This window comes from Bombina bombina, chromosome 6 (genome assembly GCF_027579735.1).
Source record: "Bombina bombina isolate aBomBom1 chromosome 6, aBomBom1.pri, whole genome shotgun sequence".
NCBI classification, from domain to species: Eukaryota; Metazoa; Chordata; class Amphibia; order Anura; family Bombinatoridae; genus Bombina; species Bombina bombina.
Window position 1 is genome coordinate 645,674,091 of NC_069504.1, and position 20,942 is coordinate 645,695,032.

At 38.7% G+C, this 20,942-nt stretch overlaps 1 protein-coding gene and 1 long non-coding RNA gene across 2 annotated transcripts in view; one reads left to right on the plus strand and one right to left on the minus strand.

Annotated features, from left to right (window-relative positions):
* Positions 1 to 265: 265 nt before the first annotated feature.
* Positions 266 to 20,942, minus strand: part of LOC128662182 (putative gonadotropin-releasing hormone II receptor) — a 129,670-nt gene continuing 108,993 nt past the window's right edge. Inside the window, exon 3 of the mRNA XM_053716009.1 lies at positions 266 to 1,054. Coding sequence (XP_053571984.1) covers positions 579 to 1,054 — 476 coding nt within the window. The 3' untranslated portion in view covers positions 266 to 578. The remainder of the gene's footprint in view (positions 1,055 to 20,942) is intronic.
* The window catches only part of LOC128662183 (uncharacterized), a 33,373-nt gene continuing 32,473 nt past the window's right edge, over positions 20,043 to 20,942 (plus strand). Inside the window, exon 1 of the long non-coding RNA XR_008402714.1 lies at positions 20,043 to 20,144. This is a non-coding gene — a long non-coding RNA (uncharacterized LOC128662183). The remainder of the gene's footprint in view (positions 20,145 to 20,942) is intronic.

Consider the following 20,942-nt stretch of genomic DNA (forward strand, 5'->3'; position numbering starts at 1 on the left):
GCTTGCAGTTAGCATGACCCGCTACATAACATATTACTGATGAAAATGCCGAATATTTATTACTAGGCACTAAGTTCTCTGAAATAAAAATGTTTTTTTTCAAGTAGACTGTACCCTTTTAACTTAAACAAGTGAACAATTGAGATTTACTATTATAGTGAGCAGTTTCTTTTCTTCAAGTGTTTAGACATTGTGTGATTATTATCAGGTTGATGTAAAAATGTCTCTTCTAGCACTAACTTCTTGCTTTAGATCCTCCCTTTTAAAGAAATTCTGAGATACATTCTGTACATATTAATATGTATTTGACATCAGAGCACTAGAAATGTGTAGCAGTTTTGGTAGCTTTCAGAAATACTTGACAGTTCTTTTATAGAGATGTTTAATGTACAAATTACCGTGGTCATAGGTCATATGAGCACCCTTAAATGTTTGTAATTTCTTCTTTTGGATAATAAGGTAGAAGGTATTCTAAGATAAATATCTTAGAGTGATAGTTAGGTAGCTTGTAAGGTATCATCCTTGGTTTTTAGATGGTGCATTTGACAGTTCATAAAATTAATAATTATAATGAATTTTTAGAGGCAACTGCTGCTAAGTCCATTTGTCCTGAACTCTGAGTTGCATGAGGAGCCATTGGATATCTGAATACCATGTAGTTCTGGATTCAGAACAGTTGTCTTCTTTGCACGAAAAGAGGACATTGAGCAGTGAAAAGATCCTGTCACAGATGTGCTAGAGTCAGGGTCTGACATCCTTCCCCCTCTACAGTAGCGCTGAAGACCTTTTCGAAAATGTATGGTGAAAAGTCCATAGGTAATTGGATCTAAACAGGCATTGACCAGACCAAAGATAAAAAGCATGTGTGTTAAGGATTGTGATACTTTCTCTTCCATTGTCTCTGGATAGAACCAATACCAAAGGCCCAGAAGATAGTAGGGGGTCCAACAGATGATGAAAGAGCTAACAATGACAATGCTCATCTTTAGTGTTCTCATCCGAGCTTTCGGGATGTTGTTTTTAGAGCGTCTCAGGTAAATTTCTTTTGAAGAAACTAAAACATAAAAAAAATATATCTCATCAATTGTTTTAATCCATGTTAAGACTGTGAACTAAATGTTTTTTTTATGAGTGATTTAGTTATTCTAAAAATATGTTTTCCTTAAAGGAACATAAAGGTGCAAAAACAAAATGCTCTAGTGTGTTATATCATTTTATTTTTGCACTGGAGTCAACAACAGAACAGTAATGCACTACAGGGACTTAGCTGAACAAACCTGTTGAGCCAATGACAAAAGGCATATGTGTGTAGTCACCAATCACCAGTTATCTCCTAGTTGTGTATTGCTGCTACTGAGCCTACCTAGGTATAAATTTCAACAAAGGATACAGAGAGAAAAAAGTACATTTGATAACAAAAGTATATTTAAAAATGACATGTTGTATTGTAAACATTAAAGTTACATTTTGACCTTCACGTCACCTACAGTCAAATATAAAGACAATCGGCTAGATTACGAGTTGTGCGGTAGGCTGAAAAAGCAGCGTTAACAGGTCCTAACGCTGCTTTTTCACTACCGCTGGTATTATGAGTCTTGCAGGTTTAGGGGCCCCGCACACTTTTTTGGCCTTATCACAAACCAACATGTAAACTTCGTAAAGTCTTTTTTCTATGGGACTTCCATAGCGCTGGTATTATGAGTCTGTCCTGGGAGGCCAAAAAGTGAGCGGTACACCCTATACCTCCAAGATCCCTAACGCATTTTAAAGTCAGTATTTATGAGTTTTATAGTACAACGCCGTAGCATAAAACTCATAAATAAAGTGCTAAAAAGTACACTAACACCAATAAACTACCTATTAACCCCTAAACCGAGGCCCTCCCGCACCGCAAACACTATAATTAAAATTTTAACCCCTAATCTGCCGCTCCGGACATCGCCACCACTAAAATAAACATATTAACCCCTAAACCGCCGCACTCCCACCTCGCAAACACTAGTTAAATATTATTAACCCCTAATCTTCCGACCCTAACATCGCCGCCACCTACATTATACTTATTAGCCCCTAATCTGCTGCCCCCAACATCGCCGCCACCTACCTACATTTATTAACCTCTAATCTGCCATCCCCAATGTCGCCGCCACTATATTAAATTTATTAACCCCTAAACCTAAGTCTAACCATAACCCTAACACCCCTAACGTAAATATAATATAAATAAATCTAAATAAAATTACTATCATTAACTACATTATTCCTATTTAAAACTAAATACTTACCTATAAAATAAACCCTAAGCTAGCTACAATATAACTAATAGTTACATTGTAGCTAGCTTAGGGTTTATTTTTATTTTACAGGCAAGTTTGTATTTATTTTAACTAGGTAGAATAATTATTAAATAGTTATTAACTATTTACTAACTACCTAGCTAAAATAAATACAAATTTACCTGTAAAATAAAACCTAACCGAAGTTACAATAACACCTAACACTACACTATAATTAAATAAATTCCCTACATTAAATAACAATTAAATAAATTAAATTAGCTAAATCACAAAAAACAACACTAAATTTCAGAAAATAAAAAACAAATTACAGATCTTTAAACTAATTACACCTAATCTAATAGCCCTATCAAAATAAAAAAGCCCCCCAAAATAGAAAAACCCTAGCCTAAACTAAACTACCAATAGCCCTTAAAAGGGCCTTTTGCGGTGCATTTCCCCAAAGAAATCAGCTCTTTTTCCTGTAAAAAAAAATACAAACACCCCCCCAACAGTAAAACCCACCACCCACACAACCAACCCCCCAAATAAAATACTAACTAAAAAATCCTAAACTCCCCATTGCCCTGAAAAGTGCATTTGTATGGGCATTGCCCTTAAAAGGCCATTTAGCTCTATTGCTGCCCAAAGTCCGTAATCTAAAAAATAAACCCACCCAATACACCCTAAAAAAAAATCCTTACACTAACCCCCGAAGATTCACTTACCGGGAGAAGTCTTCATCCAAGCGGCAAGATGTTCTCAATGAAGCTGGCAGAAGTGGTCCTCCAGATGGGCAGAGTGGTCCTCCAGATGGGCAGAAGTCTTCATCCAGACGGCATCTTCTATATTCATACTTCCGGCGTGGAGCGGGTCCATCTTCAAGACATCTGATGCGGAGCATCCTCTTCTTCCGATGGATTCTTCGTAATGAATATCACTTTAAGTGACATCATCCAAGATGGCGTCCCTTAGATTCTGATTGGCTGATCAGCCAATCTGAATTAAGGTAGAAAAAATCCTATTGGCTGATCCAATCAGCCAATAGGATTGAGCTTGCATTCTATTGACTGATTGGAACAGCCAATAGAATGTCAGCTCAATCCTATTGGCTGATTGCATCAGCCAATACGATTTTTTCTACCTTAATTCCGATTGGCTGATAGAATTCTATCAGCCAATCGGAATCTAAGGGACACCATCTTGGATGATGTCACTTAAAGTGATATTCATTACAAAGAAGCCTTGGGAAGAAGAGGATGCTCTGCGTCGGATGTCTTGAAGATGGACCCGCTCCGTGCCGGAAGGATGAAAATAGAAGTTGCCATCTGGATGAAGACTTCTGCCCGTCTGGAGGACCACCTCTGCTCGTCTGGAGGACCACTTCTGCCGGCTTCGTTGAGGACATCTTGCCGCTTGGATGAAGACTTTTCCCGGTAAGTTAATCTTCTTTGGGGGTTAGTGTTAGGATTTTTTTAAGGGTGTATTTCGTGGGTTTATTTTTTAGATTAGGACTTTGGGCCGCAATAGAGCTAAATGCCCTTTTAAGGGCAATGTCCATAAAAATGCCCTTTTCAGGGCAATGGGGAGCTTAGGTTTTTTTTAGTTAATATTTTATTTGGGGGGTTGGTTGTGGGGATGGTGGGTTTTACTGTTAGGGGGGTGTTTGTATTTTTTTTTTTTACAGGAAAAAGAGCTGATTTCTTTGGGGCAATGCCCCGCAAAAGGCCCTTTTAAGGGCTATTGGTAGTTCAGTTTAGGCTAGGGTTTTTTTTTATTTTGGGGGGGCTTTTTATATTTTGATAGGGCTATTAGATTAGGTGTAATTAGTTTAAAGATCTTGTAATTTGATTTTTATTTTCTGTAATTTACTGGGGGTTTTTGTGATTTAGCTAATTTAATTTAATTTATTTAATTGTATTTAATGTAGGGAATTTATTTAATTATAGTGTAAGGTTAGGTGTTATTGTAACTTAGGTTAGGTTTTATTTTACAGGTAAATTTGTATTTATTTTAGCTAAGTAGTTAGTAAATAGTTAATAACTATTTAATAACTATTCTACTTAGTTAAAATAAATACAAACTTGCCTATAAAATAAAAATAAACCCTAAGCTAGCTACAATGTAACTATTAGTTATATTGTAGCTAGCTTAGGGTTTATTTTATAGGTAAATATTTAGTTTTAAATAGGAATAATTTAGTTAATGATAGTAATTTTATTTAAATTTATTTAAATTATATTTAAGTTAGGGGGTTTTAGGGTTAGGGTTAGACTTAGGTTTAGGGGTTAATAAATTTAATATAGTGGCGGCGACGTTGGGGGTGGCAGATTAGGGGTTAATAAGTGTAGGTAGGTTGTGGAGACATTGGTGGTGGCAGATTAGGGGTTCATAAGTATAATGTAGGTGGCGGCGATGTCCGGAGCGGCAGATTAGGGGTTAATAAATATAATGCAGGTATCGGCGATGTCGGGGGCGGCAGATTAGGGGTTAATAAGTGTAAAATTAGGGGTGTTTAGACTCAGGGTTCATGTTAGGGTGTTAGGTGTAAACATAACTTTAGTTTCCCCATAGGAATCAATGGGGCTGCGTTACTGAGTTTTACACTGCTTTTTTGCAGGTGTTAGACTTTTTCTCAGCCGGCACTCCCCATTGATGTCTATGGGGAAATCGTGCACGAGCACGTATAACCAGCTGAGAAAAAAATGCTTGTTAGCACCGCATAGCTCCTAACGCAAAACTCGTAATCTCGCCGATAGATATTTCCTTATTTATATCTACATTTTCTTGAACTCCATTAAGACCACTAAATACAGTAGCATTGAATAACAGACAAATAAGCAATAAAAAGACAATGCAGTAGCAGTTACTTTGAATTTGAAATAGGCAGTAAAATTAATAAAGTTAATCCAATTTTCCCTCCATTAGCCAATCACAAAATGCATATACATATACACTGTGCACTTTTGCACATGCTCAGTAGGAGCTGGAGCCTCAGAAATTGTGCATATCAAAAGAATGTGCACATTCTGATAATGGAAGTATAATGGATTTTGTATTTAAATTGCGTTCTCTGGGGTAGATTTATCATACCCCGGCAGACATGATTCGCTATAGTGAATCATTTCCGCCCTGCATCGCTGGTGAAATGCTTGTGCAATGCCGCCACTGCACATTCACGGCCATTCAGCCGCTAGCAGGGGGTGCCTGTCACGATTACATATTGTTTAATAACAACCTGTTACTTTTACTGAGAATATCCCTTTAATTGTCTGATCAATTCACCTGCTATGCTATTTAAGCCTCCTCCCCCCTCTCCACTTTGCTTGTTATTGTTTTCCACTAACCATAGTGTGACTCAAACTGAGCACTAATTTACCTCTTTGGATTTCATCCTAAAATCTATCATTCCGGATTCACCAAACTTATCTTACTGAAACCAGCCTACATCTCTTGTTACCGGATTTACATTTTTCCCAGCCGTTGCTGTCAGCTTACTCCATTCAGCCGAATCTTCCGCCCTGCTTCGTGGAGCTGTGACGTCACACGCCAACTTCTTCGGCATCAGCGCTGCAACCGCTTCCCCGATTCAAGCTGTGAGATTTCTCTTCAACTTTCTAAAAACTTTGTTTTACCCTCCAGGTACAGTCTGTAACCTCTTACATATTTTTCAAGCTACTATCTTTGATGCAATATCTGCTACGCATATTTACTCATAATTCCTGATATATTGTGGCAGAGCTTTATTTTGACATAGTAGCTATTTTTTTCGTGTTAACCCTGTTTCACTTTTTCTCTGGTTATAGACACGGTTTTTCTGTTGTTCCTCCAGTATTCATTTACTCGATACAGCTATAGAAATATCTAATGCTATTTATCCATATAACAAATTGCAAAGTTTACACTCGGATTCTGACATTACTTCTTTTAGTAATCCATGTTATTATCTAGTTTAAACCTTGCTACAAATCCTATAATCTCAGCAGTTGTGATTCATTTATACTATTGCATACTACAACATAGTATCTTTGACATTACAGAATAACAAGCCATAAAACATGGATCCAGCTGAGATGTCTAATCAGATACAAACTCTCTCTTAAAAAGTGGATGCATTAACTGATGGCCTCAATACCCTCAAACAAGAAAACCAGGGACTGAAAACTTATATTAAAAACTTTGTAGATAGTAGAACTCGTTTCCAGGAACCACAAGTTAGTCTCCCAGATGTATTCTCAGGGGATAGAAAACAATTTAGAGATTTTAAAAACTCTTGTCTTCTGTTGTTTGCACTAAAACCATACACATATCCCACTGACAGAGTTAAGGTGATGACTACCATTTCCTATTTAAGAGCAGAACCCAGAAGCTGGGCTAATTCCTTCCTGGAGACAAACGATGATATACTTAACTCTCTAGATTCCTTCTTTTCTACCCTTGGTCAGCTTTATGACGACCCTTACAAACAATTAACCGCTGAAACTGCAATGCGCTCTCTTAAACAGAAAAGAAGAGATGTAGAAGATTATATTGCAGATTTTAAGAGGCTAGCTACTGACACCCAATGGAATAATTTGTCTCTAAAAAACCAGTTTAGATTGGGTTTGTCAGAATCCATTAAAGACGAACTCTCTCGCATTGAAATTCCTCACACTTTGGAGGAACTAATTAATCTCAGTATCAGTATTGACAGAAGGCTTAGGGAGAGACAAAACGAGAAAGGTTATCATGAGTCAACACATAAAAAACAAAACCCTTCTTTACCTACACATTCTCATGTTAAAAACACCACTGAACCTATGGAAATTGGTTTTCTTAAAGGCCCATTAAGCAATCAAGAAAAGTTAAGAAGGCGCTCCCAGAATTTATGCATGTACTGTGCATCAGAAGAGCATACTGTCAAAGCCTGTCCCATTCTCCAGAAACAGAATAAGGGTAAGAACTCCCATCCTTTTTATTCCTTAAATGCTGTGTCACACTCTGCAAGCTACTGTAACCTTTGCCTTCTCTTGCAGTGGGATCAACTTCGAGTGAACGTTTCAGGGATAATTGACTCTGGTGCTTCTGCCTCTTACATTGATGTGTCTTTTGCCACAAAAAATAAAATTCCACTTATAAAAAAAAAGGCTCCTGTACCTTTAAGGGGAATTGATGGGGAGGTTCTGTCCTCTGGACCGGTAATTTATGAAACAATACCATTGCTCCTATCCACACCAGACCACCATAGGGAGTACATTTCCTTTGATGTCATTACATCCCCCGTCTTCCCTCTCATTTTAGGCCTACAATGGTTAAAATTACATAACCCTCTTATATCATGGTCAAATCTCACTGTAAAGCTTAATTCTGATTACTGCTTATCCACTTGCTACCCTACTCTGCTTTTACAACCACCTCAAATCTCCACTGATATAGAGATACCTAATGTTTATGCCGACTTTATTGATGTTTTCAGTAAAAAAGAATCCCAAAACCTACCGCCGCATCGTATTTATGACTGCCCTATTGATTTACTACCAGGTGCAGTCATACCTTGCGGTCATGTGTTCCCGTTGTCCAAACCTGAACTGGAACACTTAAAATCATATATTGAGGAAAATCTACAGAAGGGATTCATCAGACCATCTACCTCCCCCGCTGCGGCCGGTATGTTTTTTGTAAAAAATAAAGATGGCAGTTTAAGACTACCGGCAGCTGAACAAGGTTACTGTTAAAAATCGGTATCCTTTGCCCCTTATCCCAGAGCTAATTGAGCGTTTGGAAGGTGCCAAGGTCTTCACTAAACTTGACCTCCGAGGTGCGTATAATTTCGTTCGTATGAGGGCTGGAGACGAATGGCTGACGGCGTTCCGAACTCGCTATGGCTTGTACGAATACACCGTCATGCCATTCGGTCTCTGCAACGCCCCGGCAACCTTCCAACACTTTATTAACGATATCTTCAAAGATATTCTTGACACCTATATTGTAATCTATCTTGATGATATTTTGATCTATTCAAAAACATTAGAAGAACACATAAAACACGTCAGACAGGTATTATCACGCTTACGCTCACATTCTTTATATGCTAAAGCCGAGAAATGTATATTTCATACAAACCAGATCACCTTTCTTGGTTATCAGATTTCGGAATTTGGCATACAGATGGACGACTCTAAAATCACCACCATACGACAGTGGCCAGAGCCAAGTAATAAGAAACAGGTACAAAGCTTTCTTGGCTTTGCAAATTTTTACCGAAAATTTATAAATAATTTCGCAGCAATTGCCAAACCACTTACCAATCTCACAAAATCAAATATTAAGTTCATCTGGACTGCTGAATCCCAAAAGGCTTTTGATCTCCTAAAACAAAAATTTACCTCTGCACCTATATTACGCTACCCTAACAACCAACTCCAATATGTATTGGAGGTCGATGCCTCCGATTATGCTATTGGAGCTGTTCTTTCTCAAAGAGAACACCTAAAGAAACCTCTACATCCCGTAGCTTTTTATTCAAGATGTTTGACGGCTCCTGAGTTGCATTACCCTGTGGGTGACAAAGAGTTACTGGCTATCAAGGTTGCTTTTGAACAGTGGCGTCATCTCCTTGAAGGTGTGACATACCCAACCATAGTGTATACTGATCATAGGAATTTACAGTACCTTAAAAGTACGAAAACCCTCACTGCACGACATGTTTGTTGGAATCTGTATTTTTCCAGATTTGATTTCCTTATCACTTACAGACCGGCTAGTAAGAACAAGAAGGCAGACGCTCTCTCACGGCTGCCTACTCCCTCCAATCTCTGTCTTCCAAAAGAATCTGTAATCCCAGAGAATAAATACCTGATGTTTCTCATTGATTCTATTCCATTCCTAAGAGAAGAACAACATAAAGATCAAACTAAGCCTCTTCAACAGTTACAAATGAAACAGGATTCCCTTTATTACTTTGATGAGAAGTTATATGTACCCCCTTCTATCAGAGATTTGATTTTACATTCAGCTCATGAATCCTTATTTGCTGGACACACCGGAATCCACAAGACACAAGAGCTTATTAAAAGGAGTTACTGGTGGCCTGATATGAATACCGACATAATGAAGTACATTAACACCTGTTCAGTATGTGCTACCACTAAAAGATCAACATAGGCCCTATGGGTTACTCATGCCTTTACCTACTCCAACACGACCTTGGGCCGACATAGCCTTGGATTATGTCGTTGATCTCCCCAGATCCTCCAATAATACTACTATCCTTGTCGTGGTGGACTTATTCAGTAAGATGATACATCTCATACCGTACCACAAGCTACCTACCGCTGCCGAAACTATACATTTGCTCTTACTACACGTCTTCAGACTTCACGGTCTCCCTCGACGCATCTTAACAGACCGTGGCTCGCAGTTTACTAGTTCTCTCTGGACTGAATTTTGCAAGATTTTCAGTATTGACAAAAGACTTTCAACCTCTTATCACCCTCAGACTAATGGTCAGACTGAAAGGTCTAACCAAAGCATTGAACAATTCCTAAGCTCTTATTGTAATTTCGACCAACACTCTTGGTCTCAACACCTGCCCTATGCTGAATTTACCTTCAACAACACAGTACATTCCACAACCAACCAGACTCCATTCTTCATTAACTATGGATTCCATCCAACATTTCAACTACTACTCCAAATCAGTTCACTACCATATATCGCTGATTTAACAAGTTCCATCACTTCTAATTTTGCAAAAGTCAGGACCGCTATTGAACAAGCTAAAACCAAACAGAAACATTATTACGACTTAAGAAGGATGGCTCCACCACAGTACTCCCTTGGAGATCTAGTTTGGCTGTCAACCAAAAACTTACATCTTAATACTCCTAGCAAGAAACTTTCACCATTATTCATTGGTCCTTTTCAGATAATCAAAATCATAAATGAGAATGCAGTTCGTTTACAATTACCTAGCACTCTGAAAATACACCCTACCTTCCATGTTTCCCTACTGAAACCCTACCGTTCTGTACGAGATGCCACTTCACGCCAAAGTATACCTCCTATCTCCATTGATCCCAACACTGAATATGAGGTTAAATCAATACTTGACTCTAGAATGTATAGGGGTAACTTACAGTATCTGATAAGATGGAAAGGCTACACTTCAGAACATGACTCTTGGGAGCCAGCTGTTAATATTTCTGCCCCCAGACTCATCTCGCAATTCCATCAGCAGAATCCGGATCGTCCTCATCCCTGATCCACGGAGTGGATCATTTAGGGGAGCATCCTGTCATGATTACATATTGTTTAATAACAACCTGTTACTTTTACTGAGAATATCCCTTTAATTGTCTGATCAATTCACCTGCTATGCTATTTAAGCCTCCTCCCCCCTCTCCACTTTGCTTGTTATTGTTTTCCACTAACCATAGTGTGACTCAAACTGAGCACTAATTTACCTCTTTGGATTTCATCCTAAAATCTATCATTCCAGATTCACCAAACTTATCTTACTGAAACCAGCCTACATCTCTTGTTACCGGATTGACATTTTTCCCAGCCGTTGCTGTCAGCTTACTCCATTCAGCCGAATCTTCCGCCCTGCTTCGTGGAGCTGTGACGTCACACGCCAACTTCTTCGGCATCAGCGCTGCAACCGCTTCCCCGATTCAAGCTGTGAGATTTCTCTTCAACTTTCTAAAAACTTTGTTTTACCCTCCAGGTACAGTCTGTAACCTCTTACATATTTTTCAAGCTACTATCTTTGATGCAATATCTGCTACGCATATTTACTCATAATTCCTGATATATTGTGGCAGAGCTTTATTTTGACATAGTAGCTATTTTTTTCGTGTTAACACTGTTTGACTTTTTCTCTGGTTATAGATACGGTTTTTCTGTTGTTCCTCCAGTATTCATTTACTCGATACAGCTATAGAAATATCTAATGCTATTTATCCATATAACAAATTGCAAAGTTTACACTCGGATTCTGACATTACTTCTTTTAGTAATCCATGTTATTATCTAGTTTAAACCTTGCTACAAATCCTATAATCTCAGCAGTTGTGATTCATTTATACTATTGCATACTACAACATAGTATCTTTGACATTACAGTGCCATTCATCCCAATCCTATCTGATCGGGATGATTGCAGTCCACCACCTCAGAGGTGGGCGATGAGTTAAGGAGCAGCGGTCTTAAGACCACTGCTTCTTAACATCTGTTTCCGGCGAACTGAAGACCTTGGGGCATATTTATCAAGCTCGCCAGAAAAACAAGTTATAAAGCAGCGGTCTAAAGACCGCTGCTCCATAACCTGTCCGCCTGCTCTGAGGTGGCAGACAGACATCGCTTGAAATCAACTCGATCCAATACGATCAGGTTGATTGACACCCCTTGCTAACGGCCAATTGGCCGCAAATCTGCAGGAGGTGGTATTGCACCAGCAGTTCACAAGAACTGTTGGTGCAATGATAAATGCCGACAGCGTATGCTGTCAGCATTTATCGATGTGCAGTGGACATGATCCACAATATCGGATCATGTCCGCTTGCACCTTCTTAAATAGACCCCTTGTGTAAAGGCATAGGGACTGATTTAACAATATGCTGTCAGCATTTATCATTGCACAAGCAGATCTGGTGAACTGCTTGTGCAATGCTGCCCTCTGCAGATTCGTGGCCGCTAGCTGGGGGTGTCAATCAAACCAATCATATGCGATCAGGAAGATTGATGTCCGATGCCTCAGAAGAGGCGTACAAGTTAAGAACCAGTGGTCTTAAGACTGCTGCTTCTTAACTCCTGATTCCGACGAGCCTGAAGGCTCGTGCCAAAACAGCTACATCAAGCTCCATTCGGAGCTTGATGAATCGGCCCGTAAGACTTAAAATGTGCACCAAACACAACATAAATACATTAAAATAAACAGTTACACTTACGCGGAAAAAGCAGCATCCGCTGCTTAGTAAATCAGCCGCTTTATCTGAAACTTAACTTTTTTACTTTGGGGCCCTTTAAAGAATGTCTCTCCCACTGCTGCCAAAGGATCTATTCCATCAGTCTATAATCATTTATAAAGACTGATGTATTTAAATTTACTTTCTATCATAGAATCTTCTATGCTTTGTAATTATATTTTCTAACTTTGGGCCAGATTATAAGTGGAGCATTATTTATTGCTCCTTCTCAATCGTTAATTGCGCTAGAAGTAAGCTTTTTGCGTGCTTCAGGTTGCACTTATATTATGAGTTAAAAAAAACTGTTTTTGCTTGCGCGCTAACCTGACAATTGAAAAAAAAACAACTTAGAATATTGTGTGCCTGTTCACCTATTCCCTCATAGAAGTCAATGGAGAAGAAAAGTGGAGAAAAACCTCCACTCTCACGCAAACCCGATAGCATATTCTCATGTGTGCTAGGCCTATAAAAAATATGAATATTTCACATTCCAATGTTCTTCACATAGAATAATATCGCCTAGATTACGAGTTCTGCGTTAGCTTTAAAAAGCAGCGTTAAGGGGTCCTAACGCTGCTTTTTAACGCCCGCTGGTATTACGAGTTTGGCAGGTACAGGTGTACCGCACACTTTTCTTCTGTGACTTTTGTCTACCGCAAATCCCTTTACGTCAATTGCGCATCCTATCTTTTTAATGGGATTTGCCTAACGCTGGTATTACAAGTCTTGGAAGAAGTGAGCGGTACAGCCTCTACCGCCAAGTCTCCTACCGCATTTAAAAGTCAGTAGTTAAAGTGCATGTAAAGTCAACCTACTTGCTCTGCATCATAGTGTGTATTTTATATATTAATAGTGAGTTTCATTCATCAAAATCACTACATCAAATTATAAAAGCAAATATTTAATAATTAGCTTTGTGTTATTGGCGATTCCTCCGCCCGACATTATGGTCCCACATAATTTTTTTGATTGACAGTTCTATTTAGAACTATTTTTCTTTTCCCCGGGGCGTCAGGCCGGTTCTTACCTACGTCACGCGAATCTACTGCGCATGCGGAAACTACTGGATGATGTTACCACCGCGCATACGCAATACATCGAAGGGATAATTTATTCAATCTAGTGAAACGAGGTGCCGAGGTTTACAGCGTACTGATAGCTGAACGCATGCGCGTATTGTATGCTAAAAGTAAACGCATGCGGATCGTAAACGCAATTGAAAGCGAGAGCACGGATCGTGAACACGATTGAAAGCGACGTCATCGAGTGGGTGTTAGCTCTTACAATGATGCTGGGGCAAAACCAGGAAGAAGACGGTTGGGAGGAGTTCTATGCATAGAACGCAGCTAAGTTTAGAGATAAAAATAATTATAAATATATTTTATTTTGACATAATATTATTGCGGTTTTCATATTTATAACATTGGGAACAAGTAGTTAACAATTAATATGCAAAAACTTACAATCACTTTAAAAGCTTTATGGGATAACTCTGGAACATAAAGCTCTTAACTAAAGTGCTACAAAGTACACTAACACCCATAAACTACCTATAAACCCCTAAACCGAGGCCCCCCCACATCGCAAACACTAAAATAAAATTATTTAACCCCTAATCTGCCGACCGGACATCGCCGCCACCTACATTATACCTATGAACCCCTAATTTGCTGCCCCCTAACATCGCCGACACCTACATTATATTTATTAACCCCTAATCTGCCCCCCCAATGTCGCCGCCACCTACCTACACTTATTAACCCTAATCTGCCGACCCGACATCGCCGCCACTATAATAAATATATTAACCCCTAAACCGCCGCACTCCCGCCCTGCAAACACTATAATAAATTTTATTAACCCCTAATCTGCCGTCCTTAACATCGCCGACACCTACCTACAATTATTAACCCCAAATCTGCCGCCCCTAACGTCGGCGCTACTATATTAAAGTTATTAACCCCTAAACCTAAGTCTAACCCTAACCCTTACACCCCCTAACTTAAATCTATTTTTAATAAATCAAAATAAAATTACTATAATTAAATAAATTATTCCTATTTAAAACTAAATACTTACCTATGAATAACTAATAGTTACATTGTAGCTATTTTAGGATTTATATTGATTTTACAGGCAACTTTGTATTTATTTTAACTAGGTACAATAGCTATTAAATAGTTAATAACTATTTAATAGCTACCTAGTTAAAATAATTACAAAATTACCTGTAAAATAAATCCTAACCTAAGTTACAAATACACCTAACACTACACTATCAATAAATTAATTAAATAAATTAACTACAATTATCTAAACTAAAATACAATTAAATAAACTAAACTATATTACCAAAAAAAACAAACACTAAATTACAAAAATAAAAAAATATTATAAGAAGTTTAATCTAATTACACCTAATCTAATCCCCCTAATAAAATAAAAAATCCCTCCAAAATAATAAAATTTCCTATCCTAAACTAAATTACAAAGTAATCAGCTCTTTTACCAGCCCTTAAAAGGGCTTTTTGCGGGGCATTGCCCCAAAGTAATCAGCTCTTTTACCTGTAAAAAAAATAAATACAATACCCCCCTAACATTACAACCCACCACCCACACACCACTTCTCTAAAACCCACCCGATCCCCCCTTAAAAAAACTAACACTACCCCCTTGAAGATCACCCTACCTTTAGCCGTGTTCACCCAGCCGGGCAACGATGGGTCAGAAGAGGACATCCGGACCGGCAGAAGTCTTCATCCTTTCCGGGCAGAAGAGGACATCCGGACTGGCAGACATCTTCATCCAAGCGGCATCTTCTATCTTCATCCATCCGTCGAGGAACGGCTCTATCTTGAAGACCTCTGGCGTGGAACATCCTTCCTGCATGACAACTACCCGACGAATGGCTGGTCCTTTAAATGACGTCATCCAAAATGGCGTCCCTCGAATTCTGATTGGCTGATAGGATTCTATCAGCCAATCAGAATTAAGGTAGGAAAAATCTGATTGGTTGATTTAATCAGCCAATCGGATTGATGTTCAAACCGATTAGCTGATTGGATCAGCCAATAGAATGTGAGGTCAATTCTATTGGCTGATCCAATCGGCCAATCGGATTGAACTTCAATCATATTGGCTGATTAAATCGGAATTCGAGGGATGCCATCTTGGATGACGTCATTTAAAAGACCAGCCATTCGTCGGGTAGTCATCGTGCAGGAAGGATGTTCCATGCCGGAGATCTTCAAGATGGAGCCGTTCCTCGTCGGATGGATGAAAATAGAAGATGCCGCTTGGATGAAGATGTCTGCCAGTCTGGATGTCCTCTTCTGCCCGGATAGGATGAAGACTTCTGCCGGTCCGGATATCCTCTTCTGACCCATCGGTGCCCAGCTAGGTGAACACGGCTAAAGGTAGGGTGATCTTCAAGGGGGTAGTGTTAGGTTTTTTAGAGTTGGTGGGTTTTAGAATAGGGGTGTTTGGGTGGTGGGTTGTAATGTTGGGGGGGTATTGTATTTCTTTTTTACAGGTAAAAGAGCTGATTACTTTGGGGCAATGCCCCACAAAAAGCCCTTTTAAGGGCTGGTAAAAGAGCTGATTACTTTGTAATTTAGTTTAGGATAGGGAATTTTATTATTTTGGAGGGATTTTTGTATTTTATTAGGGGGATTAGATTAAACTTCTTGTAATATTTTTTTATTTTTTGTAATTTAGTGTTTGTTTGTTTTTGTAATATAGTTTAGTTTATTTAATTGTATTTTAGTTTAAATAATAATATTTGTAACTTAGGTTAGGATTTATTTTACAGGTAATTTTGTCTTTATTTTATCTAGGTAGTTATTAAATAGTTAATAACTATTTAATAACTATTGTACCTAGTTAAAATAAATACAAAGTTGCCTGTAAAATAAATATAAATCCTAAGCTAGCTACAATGTAATTATTAGTTATATTGTAGCTAGCTTAGGGTTTATTTTATAGGTAACTATTTAGTTTTAAATAGGAGTAATTTATTTAATTATTTTACATTCATTTAGTTTAATTTAAATTATATTTAAATAAATAAATATGGGGGCAGCAGATTGAGGGTTCATAGGTATAACGTAGGTGGCGTTGGTGTCCGGAGCGGCAGATTAGGGGTTAATAATATAATGCAGGGGTTGGCGATGTCAGGGGCAGCAGATTAGAGGTTAATAAGTGTAAGATTAGGGGTGTTTAGACTCAGGGTTCATGTTAGGGTGTTAGGTGTAGACATATTTTATCTTTCCCCATAGGAAACAATGGGGCTGCGTTAAAGGGACACTCAGGTTAAATTAAATTTTCATGATTCAGATACAGCATGTAATTTTAAACAACTTTACAATTTACTTCCATTAATAAAAATGTGCACAGTCTTTTATATTTACAATTTTTGAGTCACCAGATCCTACTGAGCATGTGCAAGAATTCACAGACTATACGTATATGCATTTGTGATTTGCTGATTGCTATCACATGGTACAAGGGGAGTGGATATATACATAACTTTGAAATTTGTTATAAAAAAATCTACTACTCATTTGAAGTTCAGACTAAGTGCTATTGCATTGTCTTGTTATCTTGCATTTGTTGATTATGCAAATCTAATGTGTTGACTGGTCCTTTAAGAGCTGAACGCTGCTTTTTTGCAGGTGTTAGGTTTTTTTTCAGCAGTCTCGGCCCCATTGTTTCCTATGGGGGAATCGTGCACGAGTACATTTTGCCAGCTTACCGCTACCGTAAGCAACGCTGGTATTACAGGGAGAAGTGGCGCTAAATTTGCTCAACGCTCACTTTTCTGAGGCTAACGCAGCCATACAGAAAACTTGTAATACCAGCGTTGTTTAAAAGGAGCGTTAGCAACACACGGGTTTACCGACAAAACTCGTAATCTAGGTGATTGTTATTTTTATTTTATTTTAGATTATTATATAAAGGTATAGATATATACAGATATATATATATATATATATATATATATATATATATATATATATATATATATATATATACTGTATATATATATATATATATATATATATATATATACAGGGAGTGCAGAATTATTAGGCAAGTTGTATTTTTGAGGATTCATTTTATTATTGAACAACAACCATGTTCTCAATGAACCCAAAAAACTCATTAATATCAAAGCTGAATAGTTTTGGAAGTAGTTTTTAGTTTGTTTTTAGTTATAGCTATTTTAGGGGGATATCTGTGTGTGCAAGTGACTATTACTGTGCATAATTATTAGGCAACTTAACAAAAAACAAATATATACCCATTTCAGTTATTTATTTTTACCAGTGAAACCAATATAACATCTCAACATTCACAAATATACATTTCTGACATTCAAAAACAAAACAAAAACAAATCAGTGACCAATATAGCCACCTTTCTTTGCAAGGACACTCAAAAGCCTGCCATCCATGGATTCTGTCAGTGTTTTGATCTGTTCACCATCAACATTGCGTGCAGCAGCAACCACAGCCTCCCAGACACTGTTCAGAGAGGTGTACTGTTTTCCCTCCTTGTAAATCTCACATTTGATGATGGACCACAGGTTCTCAATGGGGTTCAGATCAGGTGAACAAGGAGGCCATGTCATTAGATTTTCTTCTTTTATACCCTTTCTTGCCAGCCACGCTGTGGAGTACTTGGACGCGTGTGATGGAGCATTGTCCTGCATGAAAATCATGTTTTTCTTGAAGGATGCAGACTTCTTCCTGTACCACTGCTTGAAGAAGGTGTCTTCCAGAAACTGGCAGTAGGACTGGGAGTTGAGCTTGACTCCATCCTCAACCCGAAAAGGCCCCACAAGCTCATCTTTGATGATACCAGCCCAAACCAGTACTCCACCTCCACCTTTCTGGCGTCTGAGTCGGACTGGAGCTCTCTGCCCTTTACCAATCCAGCCACGGGCCCATCCATCTGGCCCATCAAGACTCACTCTCATTTCATCAGTCCATAAAACCTTAGAAAAATCAGTCTTGAGATATTTCTTGGCCCAGTCTTGACGTTTCAGCTTGTGTGTCTTGTTCAGTGGTGGTCGTCTTTCAGCCTTTCTTACCTTGGCCATGTCTCTGAGTATTGCACACCTTGTGCTTTTGGGCACTCCAGTGATGTTGCAGCTCTGAAATATGGCCAAACTGGTGGCAAGTGGCATCTTGGCAGCTGCACGCTTGACTTTTCTCAGTTCATGGGCAGTTATTTTGCGCCTTGGTTTTTCCACACGCTTCTTGCGACCCTGTTGACTATTTTGAATGAAACGCTTGATTGTTCGATGATCACGCTTCAGAAGCTTTGCAATTTTAAGAGTGCTGCATCCCTCTGCAAGATATCTCACTATTTTTTACTTTTCTGAGCCTGTCAAGTCCTTCTTTTGACCCATTTTGCCAAAGGAAAGGAAGTTGCCTAATAATTATGCACACCTGATATAGGGTGTTGATGTCATTAGACCACACCCCTTCTCATTACAGAGATGCACATCACCTAATATGCTTAATTGGTAGTAGGCGTTCGAGCCTATACAGCTTGGAGTAAGACAACATGCATAAAGAGGAGGATGTGGTCAAAATACTCATTTGCCTAATAATTCTGCACTCCCTGTATATATATATATATATATATATATAAGAATATATATTTATAAATACTTAGAACATATTCTGCTATGGTCATAACATTGGAATGTGATGTATTTACAGTAAATACATAGGGGCCGATTTATCACGGCCCGAATGGGGCTGTATACCCCTGTTTCCGTGCAAGCCTTCAGGCTCGCCGGAAACAGGAGTTAAGAAGCAGCGGTCTTAAGACCGTTGCTCCTTAACTTGTCTGCTGCCTCTGAGGCTGTGGACATCAATCCACCGATCTCATACGATTGGGTTGATTGACACCCCCTGCTAGCGGTTTCATTTTGGCTAGGCATTTTGTCAAAATGAAACACCTGGTGGCTGATTTAAGATACATCACTATTAATCATATACCCCCTCTTTCTAGGGGGTAACAGAGGAAAGATCCTTATCCAGAGAGAAAGTAAATGGAACTACAATCTTGATAGATTGGCACCAAAAGGACTTGATGTCAAACTTGATTTGCAATGTTTTCTGTAATATTCTGTTGAGAAGCACTATCTAAATATGCTTGTATCTGCCCCCATGTAATGACACCAATCCAGGTTATTACTGTAGTGGATAGAATTGGCCATTGAGAACAGGTGGTACATTAGTATGCCATATTCAGGCTGAGCAACACTGGAGTAAGTGGGACCAGCTGCAGGATAGAGAACGTATAGTGTTAAGTGAGGTAGCAGATAGTTATATGCTAGGTGTTTTACATGGTATGTGCAACACTCCTATGGTAGCTTGTTAGCCTCAGGCCAGGTCCTTTCTGGCCTGAGTATGTTGTTTATAGACTAAAGATCCCTTTTTATTGGCTAGGTTAGAACAGTGGGTACCGCTAGGAACATTGCAGGTAACGGATCAATATAGCTTGAGATAGTATTCTGTGGCTCTAGATATGTAGATTAGCACTAGGTAGTGCTATATGACAGTGAAGGGTATTACTGACATGCTTAAGACAGGTTGAGTAGACAGATAAGAGTGACACATTAGTTTGTAAGCAAAAATCCTTTAATATGCTAGAAGCGTTACTAGTATTCTACTCACTTGCATACATTTTAATGTCAGTATGTATTGATCCTTGTGCTTATCTTTTTCATTGTATTGCCATATATTTTAATTTGAGATATTCCGTTTTTAATTTGTGTTTTGATTTTTACAGTTGGCCACTGTACCTCTATTCGCGCATGCGCAATAGCGCAATCTGGACGCCACTGCTCTGCACACAGCTGAGCAAAGCTGTTTTCACTGGGTATGAGGTGTACTTAAGAGGGGTAAGTTGTTTGCACTGATTGTTTGTATCTGAGGATGGGGGAGACCCTGAAAACGTTCATGCATTAAACAAGGTAACTTGATAAATCCGGCTGAGTGCTTTCCATTTTGGAACTCATCAGTATCCATTTAAGGTGCAATAGTCCTATTTCTGCTGAGGGGAGATAAATAACCCCAGAGCAAGCCACACAGAAATGAAAGACCGCTGCTTCAAAACTGCTGTTTCTGGCGAGCCTAAAGGCTTGCACAGAAACAGGGACATCAGGGGCCATTCGGCCCTTGATAAATCAGTCCCATTGCTTTAGACACACGCTAATTTATTTTGGGCTTGAGTGAATGTGTGTGCTTTCAACTTGTAATATGAGCGCAAGTTAGAGAGTCCGCGATATTGCTTAATCGTGACTCACGCTAACAATAGTGCGCCACTTGTAATCTAGCCCAGTGAGTTTTATTTTTTCTCTCACCCTTAAAAAAAATATAGGAGGAGTCTTCTTCCCTTCCAAATTTAAAATGGTTATGTTTCCCATAAACTCTCAGCATTCGGACTTAGTAATAGTTAGTGCCCAGGCATCTTATTTCAGCTAAAGCTGTTCCAATATATTGTATTTTATACTTCAGTATTCACTCTGCATGCAACATACAACTTTCTGAACTGACCTTGTACTAGTGACTGTGCATCTTGATTACCTACCTCATGTAAAATACTTTGTTCAAACTATAACCCTGCTAGGTGCACCTTACTGTGTATGCACTGTGGTTAGAGCAACCCACTGACACACTGCAAATGCATTCAGTGCCTG